General features: G+C 45.0%; 1 protein-coding gene and 1 long non-coding RNA gene across 3 annotated transcripts in view; both read right to left on the bottom strand.

Moving 5' to 3' along the window:
• ankrd50 (ankyrin repeat domain 50) overlaps window positions 1–9,083 on the bottom strand; it is a 27,597-nt gene extending 18,514 nt beyond the window's left edge. For both annotated transcript variants that reach the window (XM_084700927.1, XM_084700926.1), the window contains exons 1-2: window positions 8,970–9,083; window positions 6,868–7,941 (exon numbers count right to left, since the gene is read on the bottom strand). In XM_084700927.1, coding sequence (XP_084557053.1) covers window positions 6,868–7,376 — 509 coding nt within the window. In that variant the 5' untranslated portion in view covers window positions 7,377–7,941; window positions 8,970–9,083. The remainder of the gene's footprint in view (window positions 1–6,867; window positions 7,942–8,969) is intronic.
• Window positions 9,084–10,320: 1,237 nt separating this feature from the next.
• On the bottom strand, window positions 10,321–12,542 carry LOC146301872 (uncharacterized). Its single transcript, XR_014755238.1, has 2 exons — window positions 11,670–12,542; window positions 10,321–11,054 (listed from the first exon to the last, which is right to left on the bottom strand). It is a non-coding gene; the product is annotated as an uncharacterized LOC146301872 (long non-coding RNA).
• Between the last annotated feature and the right edge of the window lie 1,929 nt (window positions 12,543–14,471).

Genomic DNA, 14,471 nt, shown 5'->3' with positions numbered 1-14,471 from the left:
AGGACCCAACAAAGCAGCTTTCTTCCCATTCAAATCAAAACGCTTTCAGAACGCTTCACCGTCAGAAAGGCAGTTGACAAATGTCAACCCTGCAGAAAGAAAAGTGCTTGAAATGAGAGAGGCAGCTATGGTCTGGTGAACCAGACTAACTTTGAACACACCTAAGCCAATAATTCGAGTGGAAATCAATGACAGTGTGGGCCTGGAACCCCGGGCTCAGCTATTCTCAGTTCTCCCTGCCTTTCGACATATGTCACAGTTGAGGCCGGTTACCATTTCAGAACAGAGAAAAGGGTATGTGAAATGTGTCTGATGCAGTAGCCATCTGCTGTGCTGCAGTCCCCATCCCTCAGCACGGCCTCGTTCTGCAGAGCGGCCTCCTTGGCTGCCACGCTTCATGAAGACGTCGGAGCAAACTGGCAGAAGCGGGCAAGCTGCCAACGTCTTCACACATTTCACAGTTGCCATTTACATTTAGTCATTTAGCAGACGCTCTTATCCAGAGCGACTTACAGTAAGTACAGGGACATTCTCCCGAGGCAAGTAGGGTGAAGTGCCTTGCCCAATGACACAACATCCTGGAATCGAACCAGCAACCTTCAGATTACTAGCCCGATTCCCTAACCACTCAGCCACCTGACTCCCTTTTAACAGGCCGGGCCTCCAGACTCCTCCCCACCCTCATGACCAGGACTGTGGCTCCGGTCCAGTGTGTGTGTGTGTGTGTGTGTGTGTGTGTGTGTGGCCTTGACACCGGCCTATTTTTAGGCAGGTGAGTCTGAGTCAAACACAAGCTGACAAACGCCCCTGCAGGTGAAACACAAGGAGACTCTTTAATTAGAAGGATCAATTCTAATGGAACACCTCGATCGCTTTGTTTAGAAAACTCTCTTAACAGGAGGAGAGAGGAAGCCAGGTCAGCTGTTTTCGTAGTCAGGAGAGGGAGGGGGGCATGACAACAGCTGACCTATTAAGAGAAGGAGAGAAACACTAAACTCTACTCTTCCTGGAACATTTTATTTTATTCTTTGTGACATCATGCAAGATGTAATTCCAGTCATCATCTTTGAAGCAATCAAGCGGAGGAAGACAGTGAGATGTCCTGGTTTGGAGGAGGGTAATAAACGCCATGTTCGAACTTAGCAGCTCTCAACAGTCTCTTCAGATAATCTTCCTATTTCCTTGACATTCAGTAATGAACTCCCTATTTTCCGTCTCGGAGTGAGGTCTCAGGGTTAAGGCAGACATACCAAAAACTGAAAATGAGAAAGTGATGGAAAATGAGAAGCGTTTGAAACAGGGGAAACGGGCCCCTCTATCTATCAATCACACACTGCTACCCACCCAAGCTGAAATCAACAGACTAGTGCGTGAATGAGACTGTGTGTGAGACGGTTGGTGGAGGTGAACCAAGTACACGCTATAAACAGAAGAATGAACAGAGAGAGCACTTTGTCAAAGAAGTGTAAAGAATCGACATCAAAGATCCATGGCTCTGGGGCATTCTCAGAAATACTGTCAACCAGAGCGGAGGAACACCGGGAAAAAAAACACTTCTGAAGCTTTGTGCATCTCAACCACCTGCAAGCCCCGCGCCAAGCACAAACCCTGCTGACATGTCTGATAAACGGCAGCATTTAACAGTTTACAGTAATCCCCTGGCATGAAGATATGTAGTCCAGTTCTCAAATCTCTTGTTTTTTCTTTCCATTGCAGTTCCAAGGACTTCTGGATTGTTGAACTGGACTGAACTGGTAGACTTAACTTGAACCCTGCTCTGAACTCTAATCCCAAGGTTGTTTAGCTTTTTATCTCAAAAAGGAAACGATAGTAGAATAAACATGAAAGCCGTTTGTCTGAGGGAACCTGAATGTGGATTGATGTTGTGGTAGAGTGAATTCCTGTACTAAAACTAAACCCACCCGGATGATTCTGCTCTCCAGCGCCTCTCAACCTCGTCACGTTCTGCTTTTCTGGCCAGTTACTCAACACAAGTCAGTGGAATCTGAAATGTCATCCCTCCCAACCCCTCCGCCTCCCATCTCTTTTTTTTGTTCCTGCTGCCCCTGCTACATTTTGGCTTGAGGACAAGTTCCATACACACACACGGAGCACAGTCGCTCTGTAACAACTCTCTGTCAGGACAATGACAAGTCTGCTGTGTTTAACACTGATGGGAAACAACAAGACATGCCAGCTAAAGCATGACTGTTGGTGCGTTATTGTGAGTGAGAGGGAGGCCCTTCACACAGTGGGACCTATGTTCTACCCCAGTTCCCCTCACTCAGAAAGGCCCCCAGTTCTCTGCAAACAGAACCCAGAAGAATCCAGGTCTTCCTCAGAAGTGGCATGCAGGCTCTGTAGACGTTAAGCAGCCCTCCCTTCTAACACGCAACAGAAGCATCCGGTACATCCGAGAGAGAGAGGGACAGGGAGAGAGAGAGGGACAGGGAGAGGGAGAGAGGGACAGAGAGAGAGGGACAGGGAGAGAGAGAGAGGGACAGGGAGAGAGAGAGAGAGAGAGGGACAGGGAGAGAGACAGAGAGAGACAGAGAGAGACAGAGAGAGACAGAGAGAGACAGAGAGAGACAGGGAGAGACAGGGAGAGACAGGGAGAGAGAGGTAGAGAGAGAGAGAGGGACAGGGAGAGAGAGAGGGACAGGGAGAGAGCGAGGGACAGACAGAAAGAGAGAGAGGGACAGGGAGAGAGAGAGGGACAGGGACAGGGAAAGAGAGAGGGGCAGGGAGAGAGACAGGTAGAGAGAGAGAAACAGACAGAAAGAGAGAGAGAGACTGAAAGAAAGACAAGAAAGAGAGACAGAGCGAGAGAGGGAGGAAGCCAGAGGGGGGAGAGAGAGAGGGAGAGAAAGACATGAAGGGAAACAAATAGGAAGAGAGCGACCGAGAGGCAAGCTCCAGATTGCTGAGTCATGGCATCCACCACAGTGGTGTTCCCTCCCCAGCAGGAGACTTGTCACAGTGGCATCCTGTAGAAGGATCTCCTAATCTGCAGCGACTGCTCTGCAGCCATGCGCCACAGGATGAACATGCGGTGCTACACCTGTTAGCATCTTCCCTCCTGTTAGCTTCCTCCCTCCCTATCCCTGCTAGCATCCGTCCTGTCCCTGCTAGCAGTCTCCCTGTCCCTGCTAGCATCTGTCCTGTCCCTACTAGCAGTCTCCCTGTCCCTGCTAGCATCTGTCCTGTCCCTACTAGCAGTCTCCCTGTCCCTGCTAGCATCCGTCCTGTCCCTGCTAGCATCATCCCACTGGAATCCTCTTATTCCCTGCTAGCATTTTCCACATCTCAGTTAGCATCCTCCCAGTCCCTGCTAGCACCCCCTCTTGGCATAGTGCCCTCCTCTCTGCTATAACCTACCGCCCTGTGACTGACAAACGAAAGCAAATGCAAACACTTCAACATTCCTTTTCACTCTTTTGTATGCGGTCAGAGAACAGCAGAGAATTGAATTGTCACAACACCCGTCTATAAGTGAATTACTACAATTCACTGAGACTGCGTGCAGGCAGAACTAGTCAAGGTTATGTGAGTAAACATCAATATGACTGTCTTTGCAGTTGTTTGTGGCCGTCAATCTCTAAACTAATTAAAAGGACTATTTCGGATGCCGATTTGATGGAATAAACCTAGTGCTTGCTTGAGGCAAAGCTTCAAACCTTGATCTGGGTTGACTGACGTAAAGAGTTTAGAAGATCTGACAGTTATGTGTTAGTTATAAATCACCACTGAAATTGTATAAACTCCATGGAATTACAGCTGGAAAATTCTCTTAGTAAAGCAATCCACAAGAACAAAACACAGCAATATTGGTCTGGTTAGCTACGGTTTGTATGACTGATACTAGGATCTAATGAATGCTCATTCAAAAACTACTCCTGAAAACCAAAGCCAGAAGCTCACACAAACAAAACATCAACCTGCTCTTTCAGCAGTATGGGGTTGTGCCTTCAGCATTTAGGGCCCCAAACAGCTATGGTACTTCCATCTATTTATGTATGGGCCCTTTTGTCCTGGGGAATAAACCTAAACAAGAAAAAGACAGAATGTGTGAGAGTTTCAAACGAGGCCAGATGCATCCCCTTCTAGTACAGCAGTCATCACAGCAGAATTGTATTTTCATGAAAGGCCTTGGTTATTATCTGTGTGTAGCCTCCAACAACATAACACAGAAAAAAGCAAGATATAACTGCTCTTCGCTTGGCCCAAGGCCACCAACAGCTGCACTTACCAGTTCACAACTTCTTATAATACTTACAAATCTGTCTTCTCTCTACATGTTGTATTTGGGATCATGTTGTCCCACCATCTAGTAAGAAACTGAATCCATGGACACGTCTGATTCTGCACTTAATTTGACATTGTATTTACTGCACTATACTAGTTATTGTTGCACTGTAGTTCAGATATTAATGTCGCACCATAACTGCTGGCCGGGAGGGGGATAATTTGCTACGTGCCTGGTGAATATAGACTGTTCTCTGACTCTCACCACCGAAATACTGTTGGAACGAAGCACTTGACAAATCCTCCACATTTTCTGCCACACTTTCTACATGCACTCTGTCGCTTTGGACAAAAGCGTCTGTGAAATGAGTAAAAGTCTATTTGATGTAATGAATGCTCCTGTGACTGAAACAGCAGGGTGAGTGGATGTTGAAGAATGCTCTGCATTGGAGGGGGCAGACACCAACAGCCAGCTCTAATGCATTAACACACAAACGGTGATTACGGTCAACAAACATGCTTGTTTGTCAGTGACGATGCTTTAGAATCACAGCCCCAATGGTACTCGGGTTTGATATATACATGTAAAGCATTCTCCCTTGACGGGGCTGTATAGAATTCTTTTCGGGGAAAAGGCTGTATGGTCAACAAACATTTTGTAAAACAAAGTTTTTTGTTTTTTTTTAAAGGACACTCCCTGTTTACACATGGTTCAGATCAAGCTCTTAACCCTCCCTATAGTTCAGATGTCATCTCTTCAGGCAGTAGTTTGCGTGTCTCTGTCTCTCCTGGTGTTGGAGCTTTGCATGTCCCAGACCCTGGGTAGTAGAGGGAGGAGAACCTCAGTCAGACTCGGACCTCGAACACAGCCCTTGTACTGTGTGTAAAACACAGGTGAGATGGTGGTTAAATATGTCAATCTGTGTGCACTGACCCGGTTGCTTGATTCCCTAATGATGAAAACATATGTTGATGCTGATTGTAATAAAAAAGCTGACAGATGGACTTCAAATGCACAGTACCTCTGAATTTTTTGTCCAAAACAGAAAACTAAAATGTGGTGCCTGTCCACAGATGAAAATCAAATTTTCACCCTCAGTAAAACTCGGATCACTTAAGCAGGTTAAATTAGACAGGTTTCACACTTTTTAAAAAAATATATTACACTTTAACGTTTGAGGTGTAAAAGTGTGATTTGCACACGCCAGAGAAGAAAGACAGAGTGCGGAATCTTGGCTGCGCTACAGAGGTTCCACATTGCAGGTTTCTGGAATCTGATAGCATCTTCGTCACCAAGGGCCCATCAGATTATCAGATTATTTGAGCACGGTGGTGCCCAAACGCTTTTTTACACCCGAGACGGCGATAAGCCATTCTCCAAAGTGCATATTTACCACACAAACGAATGGCTGTGATCTTCCTTGATAAGCACCAAGTCTGTTGTGCTCAGTGTCTCATGCATCAAGTGGTTGAGAGGACTGAGTCGCCGTGAGAACGACAGGGGACTGTCTACAAAATAGTTCACTTTTGCGTTCACTTGACACTGGCCAGAGCTACCTTCAATCTTTTGTTTATGTAAGAGAATATCCTGCCTTTTATCACGAGTTCACAGTCCAGCTCAACCCGACTCACCATGTTTCTTGAGGGCGAAACATCAGGAGCGGATGACATGAAGGACACTTTTGTGACCCCCCCCCTCCAGGAGAGGGAAAAGTACCCAGAGCTAAATCAATGATTCTGTTGACCATTTAAAAAATGATTTACCTTGCTGAACGTTTGACCTACTTTTTCCCCCCGTGCGAAGCTGAGAAGGTGTAGTAAGCGCCACCAGATGTCCAGACAAGAGGCATGTGTGTTCAGAGCTACATTCCAGCCCGTGCAGCATACACTGCCTGAACCACAATGTGTCGACAAACCGGTGGAGTAACTTACACACATGGCAGATAAAGATCCCCTTTTAAAGCCCCAGTCTACAAAAACATTCAGTCATGATAGTATGACAAGCCTGGGCACGATTCTCTATGTCAAAATGTACAGTCAGAGCTGACTTCCACATGTGCACTTCATTGTAAAAGAGAGCAGCCAGACAGTCAGTCCGTAAGGCAACCAGCCAGTCAGCCATCTAGTCAGTCGGTAAAACAATCAGTGAACCATACAGACAGTCAGCTAACCAGGCAGATTCTCAGCACAATACTTCAAACACTGTTCCATCCTCCACCCTCAGCCACCTGAGTTTGGCTTCCACTTAAAATAACTGACCTTTCCTCAAGCATGGCCTGGCAGAGACAGTCCCACACAGCATGCCGCACAAGGGGGTGAAATAACAACAAAAACACCACATAAAGGATAGGGGCAGGGAGACTGCTGGGCCGGGGTAAAGAGAAGTGTGTGAGATGTTAAAGAAAGAGAGAGACAGAGCAGACAGGAATGCAGGGAGAGAGGGAGAGGGGGAGAGAGAGAGAGAGAGACAGAGAGAGCAGAGAGAGAGGAGAGACACAGAGAGGAGAGAGAGAGACAGAGAGAGACAGAGAGAGACAGAGAGAGAGACAGAGAGAGGGAGGGAGAGAAAGACCGAGCGAGATAGAACAGACAAGAGTGCCGAGTAGCTGGATTTGCACCTACTTCTTGAAGGCCTCTGAGGGATTCCTCTCGCACTCCCCGGGTTGCAGGGCGCTCTGGATGTCGGGGTCGCAGACCCGCTGCTCATAACCCTGCAGCAGACCCCCTCTGCAGATCTGGGCCACCAGACCCCGGACGAAGCCTCCCACACACAGGGTGTCGGAGTCGTCTGCCCGGCTGAAGTGGAAGGCCAGGCACTGCTGGTGCAAGCCCCGATGGGCCCCTTGGCCAGAGGTGGGCCACAGCAGCTCTGTGCTCAGGGCAGTCTTCCCACTCCCCGGCCCCCCCACCAGCAGCACCCCCCAGGCTGTCCCCTTGGCTGGGCCTGCAGCGGAGCTCCCTCCAGTGGGGTTGCAAGCACCCGTGCTGGGGGATGTGAAGGCCGGGGGCCTGGGGGAAGTGGTAACCCCACTCAGACTGTTGGTTTTCTCCTGCAGGCAGTGCTGGATCTTGTGAAACACCCACTCCCTGCAGTAAAAGCGCTTTCCCTGCAGCAAACTGGTTTGGGCCATTTTGATATACTGCTGTTCCAGCTATGGTTTCATAGGGCTTGTCCCATCGCCCTCACATTCTCAACCCAACGAAGGCCAGCTGCAAATCTGAGTATCCATGTTGTTGTCTCTACGTGCGACTTCCAGAGTAGATAGCAGATGTCCTTAGCACAGCCAAGTTGTCACTGAGGATTCCTCACAGGTAAACAGGGTCATGCAGAAGGCAAGACAACCAGTTCTGGGTCAGTCTCAGAGAGAAAGGATGACGGGAGTCAGTTTTGAAGTTGATACCAGACATTTTCCACCAGCTTTTTCCATGGCTTTCTCATCGGCTGGTCAGTGAACTCAGTGTTATTCCAGGTTTGTTGTTTTAACATGGTGTTGTGCATGACAGGGCCCAGGGCTGCGTGTGCATCCACTGACAAACTCAACCACAGCTTGATACATCTAGCGCTGGACGGTACTGATATGTTTCCGATTATGTATTTTGGTGGCTAACTGGGGCACAGATGCTGTTTCCATTACATTAACATGCTGCAGGCTGCCAGGGTTGCCTCAGTACCTCCAAGAACTGCTGGTCACTTCCCTGAGACAAAAAAAGACGTGGTTTAGACCTTAGAAGGAACAAACTTGAGACTAGTTTTGTGTAATTTCACGTTTGATTATTCTCAACAGCACATGCACATCTTCAAAGAAAGGCATCGGTAATAAACTCAGCGCTAGAGGGCATAGAATCGGATAAGTTATTGTTAAGTATTTGGACTGTTTCTCCATCCCCCAGATCTAGCCTTTTTCCTATGTGGCTTTAAAGCTCCAAATAATTCACATCCGTCCTGAACGGAAAATAATTCAATACGAGCGGACCCCTTCACTCCGCCTACTACAGCGTCACTGATGTGCCCCAACCCCATGATAATATATAGATACACTGTGGCGAAAGTGAGTTTTTTTTAAGGACAATACAGATATTCTTCCCACTATGAGAAATACGTTGAAATAGCACTAATACAGCTATCAACTCTGTCTTAGGTTATTCACCTCTGTTTTTGAGCACCCATTTAAACATCACTCAGCCCGACAGCTATGGCACGAAATAGGGAATATCGGACAAAGGGTCCATTTCAAAATTACCAAAATAAAACGGCAAGAAAAGGGAACGAATTAAACAATTAGAAGAAACCCTTAACATGGTAGGAAAGACTAATCAACTGTGATGTGCAACAGAATGTGGTTCAAAACCTTCTGTGGCTACAGAACAGTATTGTATCATGAGCAAAAAAACTAACCCATTCCTTACGGGATAGAATGTTGCCTACACCTTTTAATCAACAGCCAACAACAGTGACATGCAAAATATAATATAAACTCAATTCGACGATAAACCGAATGCAGAAAATTGCGGCATTCCTTGCAGCTATGTCTTAAAGTTTATGTGGCACGTTTGCTGATTTTTCAGGTTACAGTTTTAAATGTCTCGAACACCCCACGTCTCCTATCACCTCTCGCGCTTCGCCTCGTGCTTTTTAGTTGCTTTATCCTTTCTTGACGCCTTTCATTATGCACATAGAAACCGACAGCACACTTAATACAAAGCATTTGCGACAATTATATTACCATCTCCACTTCGTTCATCCTCGCCTCTGCATTTCTCTTTCTCTCAGCGACTCCTCCTGCTCGCGACACGGTTCAATACTGAACCAGTCTCTCCGCCTCCAAACATTCTCAAATTCTATCCCTTGCATACTGAGCAACACGCAGGGCCGACGAAATGTCTGATGGGACTTGGCGTTTTACAACCCCAAGTCGCCATCATTTCGGATAGAAAATGGGAATTTCTGACCGGCAGTGTGAGCATAATGGATAATAAAAAAAAAAAAATAGAATACATACCTGAGGACTTAACAGGGAATTGTAAAGTGAAAACGATGCCCGTTCCCCTATTTATATATTTTTTGTTTGTTATTAATTCTGTATATTACACTAAATACTTCTATATCTTATTAACCTGTTGTCTCAGTCTTCACTTCTGAGGGTATTAAAGGTGCCCCTGGCGGACACAAAGAAGAGATAAGAAAATCTATACATTGAACCAAGCTTTTCTTCCACAATAGGTAGGCTATTTAAACACACTAATCGCCCTTTAAAACTTCTGTCCAGTGCTGCCACTTGATAAAACAAGAGAGAAATAAACCAGTTTTAGTTCCGTTCGTTTTAAGAAATACGGTGCCCCATCAGGGTGTTCGTATATGACAAGCATTACAAAGCACAGCTAAAAAAAATCAGACGAAAAGGAATTAACGTTATTTTAAGTAAAAAAAAGTACAATTAAGTCTGTAGGTGGAATTTATTTGTTTCACAGGATAATTCCTTGAGGCTGTAGAAAAGCTGCATGCAGCTGTTTATTCGTTGTCACTTGTCACAGTGCATATTGAGTAGCTGTTAGTCAGTTGAGCCAGTCTTATTTAGTTAATTTAGTTAATTACAGCAATTTTCTTTCTTTGTGTTAAGTTCCAACCGCATCATTTGAGTCCAAGATGCAGACTTCAGGGGGGACACTGATTATTCTCCTTTGTGAGAATGTGAATATTTCCTGCATAATTTTGGCGTCATATCTATCTAAACATGCTGGTAACCTGCGGTAGGATGAGGAACCTTTGGTTTACGTGGAAAGCATAGGTTGGCACACAAACACATCTTGTCAGTTTTGAGATTAAAGCTTCTTCTTGTGGATAGGCCTATAAGTGTTTAAAACACGTGCTGTGGGCCTTGAGGGACCAGGATCTGGGTTAATAGGTTACTAGAGGGTCTTGCCGTGCTGGGTAAAAGAATGCTACATTTAAAAGGCCCTGCAGGCATAAATAAATATGTTGGCCATCTTAAGAATTAGGATGTCTGGTGAGGAGGAGAAAACAGCTCTTGGTATGCCGTTCTCTTGGGAAAACACAAACAAAACACCATGTGAACATTACATTTTACTTTTATATTTTATTCATCTAGTAGACACCTTTGTGTAAAACAACTTTACAAATTTTGCATATAGAAAGTAAAGCAGAAAAATACTATAATTCTAACAGCATTCGGAAGTCAAGGAACAGTCTAAATTTACCAGGCACCGTACAAAGTGCACATTTCAGCAACCAAGCACCGTGCAACAACACTGTCTCAGCTGCACACCAAACAGCAGCCTGCTCTTAACCCAGTGTGAATAGTCCAGCCTAAACAATATTATACCTTCAATTGTTTCTGCACCATCATACAGACAAATCAATATTTAATTGACATTAGCAGATCGTGTGACATTAATGACCAATAAGAACACCTACTTTACCTCCTGAGTTGTGTAAAACGTAACTGGCAATCATGAACGCTGACTCCAGACAAGACTGCTATTAACAATCCACAATCAGTGATGCTCTGAGAATGTATGATGATTGGGAGACGTGTCTTGTGTGTGACATCGTTTCGGTATAATTGTCTAGCACAGCAGGGGTCGTTGAGTGTGGAACCTAAGGGACGATCAATAAAACAACATCTTGTATAAACGAGAATGATTGCAGATTCTACCTGTCTATGTAGTCAAAATCCATATGGGTTGGATGGACTGTTGGTATGTTAAAATGTTGCTGCCTGGCTGTGTGTCAGGACGGATCCTGACTCCATGTCCCAGCACACTGGGAAATCCCATTCAGCAGACTGGAACTAACAATCACATTAAAATATAAATAATTAATAAATAAATATGCCTGAACTGTGTATTTGTGTACCTGTGTGTATGTGTGTGTCTCTGTGTGTGTGTGCTTGTCTGTGTCTGTCTGTGTTGTGTGTTTGGTTCCCCTTGTGTAACCCTTACTCCATCCCAGCTGACTATAGAAGACTAGCAACAATATTGAGGTAAACAGGATAGACGTTATAAACAAGGACGGTGTATTCACTCTCTCTCTCTCTCTCTCTCTCTCTCTCTCTCTCTCTCTCTCTCTCTCTCTCTCTCTCTCTCTCTCTCTCTCCTCAAAATCATAATATTTTGCTAAGTTGATAGCCTGTCTCAGTTGAAAAGGAGAATGTGCTCTCTCTCAGAATATGTGTATTTTGTGAAAGGTGTTTTCAGAGGCTGCATAGCAATTCATAATAGTAGCAACTTGATAAGCGAAACCCGAAATTCATGCACGTTTACTGAATAAAAACCGGTTTGAATTTAAACATAATTACTGTAGGATGGCTCTATACAGTATCAAACTCAACACAAAATTCTCATTGAAAATTCAAACCGCTTGAGTACTGAATTATTCATTCTAAAACAACAGAAACCTGTCTTACCATAACATGTCATATTTCAAAATCTAGGACATGGAAATTGAATCCTGAGCTTTGTAAAACAATGCTTGCTTTAATAATTTATCCAAGCGGTCGGACGAGTGGAAGCATTCCTTATAGGTCCCTAGACTGTCACTGACCCCAGAGGAGTTTTTTTCTTCTTCTTCTGGTTTTATAACTCCCTGAAATACTTTAAAATAAAAGCAGCTTTGTCTCTCTTATGTTTGTCTCAACCTTGTACTAGTTTCAAACTCTCCCTCAGAGCCAAGTCGTTTCTTAAAGGATAAGTCATTTCTGTTCAGCGCTCCTCGAACAACACAGACTGTCAACACGGGGCCAAACTCTTAGAAGGGACGTTTCAGGGGCATGTATTGCTGATGTCACTCCCGACACCCGAGTGTTACACCTGTCCATGCTCTGGTTGTTTACATGGTAAACAGGGTTGTGTACATGGTAAACAACACCAGGGGACATGGTTTGAAACCTAAGTGGTTACAGTAGTAGTGAAAATATGCTAACCAGCCCGATCACAAGGCCCTGTGGATTTGAAAGAAAACCTAACGGTCGTTGGTTGAAGTCTGTCAGTGTGGCTCAGACAGAGTGTACATCTCTTGTCCAACTAGACATGAAGATAGATACACGTCACAGGCACGGTGATCAACTCAACCTAAAACAAATATTGCTACAGTATGAATAACATACTGTACGTGATGTGTCTTAGAAATGCAATACACCCATAAAGGAATAATAAGATCATAAAGTAATTCATGTTCAGAATTTTCATGCGTTACCTTTCCTTTTTGGCCAAGGCATTGCTGACTGTCGACAGTGTTATTTTTCATACATCCTATATTAAAATGATACACGCAGAATCCCTCACTTGGTTTTCCATGTCTGTTTAGTTAATACATGTGCTAATCTGGTGATCTACCCTGTGTTGGAGTTCTTCCTGGGCCCTGGATGGAGTAATGGATACACCTGCTGCTGTTCAGCAACTCTCCAATCTGCTGCGGTGACCTCCACCATGGAGGTGACTGACGGTGGTTTACACACACACACACACACACACACATACACACACACACACACACACACACACACCCACACCACACACACTGACACCCACACACACACACTTACTCACTGTCACACTCACACAAACACACAGATACACACAAACATGCACCCACATACATACACATTCACTATCTCTCTCTCTCACACACACACTCTCAACTGTGGCACTTTAACTTTATACAGGCCATAAAGTCAATTAGCCCGAGGTCACCGGTTGACCCTGTAGTCGTTATGCTAGGACTGAGAGAATCTTGAGGCTGTTAAGAAGGACCTTGATTGTAATGGAAGAGAGGGGTGTATGTGTGTGTTTGCTGGTCAAGGCAGGCAACGTTAGTTTTAATGCGTCCTGGCTGCATGTGTTCCTCTTGTGAGTTGAGTTAGACTCTTCTGCCCCAAGGCCTGTGAGAACTCTTAAGGTCGTCCCACTGTGCACCTCTCCACAAAAGTCCCAATTACAGGAAGAAACCAGTTGGAACTGGACTCCATGCATTTCCTGGTTAACCCCGTGATGTCAAACACATTCACCCAGGCCCTTACATATGGCCGGCCCCAGGGGGAGAAAGGTCACAACAGCTCCAGATGAGTGTCCTGACACTTTTTCCAGAGCTTTTTAAAAACAACATTTCAGTCGCTTAGACGCTTTAATCCAAAGCGACAAAAAAAAAAACAGTGCTTATTGAAAGTGCTGCAGAACATCAGGGATCAGAAGTGTTTAGTTCTCACGGTATTTTGGTGGTCGGAATCCAGGAACAGTTTGTACTCGCGGAGTCTTGTTCAAGAAGTTTCTGTACTCTGGCTACATGTTTCAGGCAATCTTTATCACACATCAAAAGAAGATGACACTTTATCGTCTCTTTCAGCTCTCATTTTTGGTTTTTCTCACAGCTGTGCCTCCTGACAGACCTCTACAACCGCACCGGGAGATCGAGTCTGTGTTTTCACAAGGTGGCTGCATAGTTTGCAAATTATACAGTGTTAGAGTTAGCAAATGCACTCATTAGTCAGATGGCTGAGCGGTGAGGGAGTCGGGCTAGTAATCAGAAGGTTGCCGGATCAATTCCCCGCCGTGCCAAAGGACATTGTGTCCTTGGGCAAGGCACTTCACCCTACTTGCCTCGGGGGGAATGTCCCTGTACTTACTGTAAGTCGCTCTGGATAAGAGCATCTGCTAAATGACTAAATGTAAATTAAAAATGACGTACAAATAGAGCAAATACTGTAGAAAGTGCTGCAGAAAATCTAAGATCAAAAGTGCACAGTTCTAATAATATTTCATTGGTCAGAGTAAAGGAATGGTTTAGATAGCTTTGAAATAAAGAGTAATGTTGCGGTGAAGAAAGAGACTGACGTATATCTATAGTGTCTATCTTATTCTATATCCCTGTTGAGATCTCATTGGTTGTAGACAGGGCTGGCCAGTTCTCTCCGCCCATGGCCCAGCTCTAGGGAGAGAGCGTGAAGCTTTCCAAGTCGTCATTACAAAACTCTCCTTACTTGTGGCACAGTAAATCTTATTCCATGCCACCATACATCACCATGAGTGCGGCTGCTATTGTCACTGCAGACGTCATTTGCATATAGCCCATCCCGCCCCTGGTACAACTGGTTCTGGTTCTCTCTACAGTAACAGTAAACAATAGCCTGTTGAGATACAGACAAGTGTTAGGGGTGTTACATTTACGTGCATCATTTGGCTTTTAATTGAAAAACGGCCTACAAATAGTGCAG

Source organism: Hypomesus nipponensis, chromosome 1, assembly GCF_054491055.1.
Source record: "Hypomesus nipponensis isolate SF chromosome 1, ASM5449105v1, whole genome shotgun sequence".
Taxonomy (NCBI): Eukaryota; Metazoa; Chordata; class Actinopteri; order Osmeriformes; family Osmeridae; genus Hypomesus; species Hypomesus nipponensis.
This window is presented reverse-complemented; position numbering and strand designations above follow the sequence as displayed.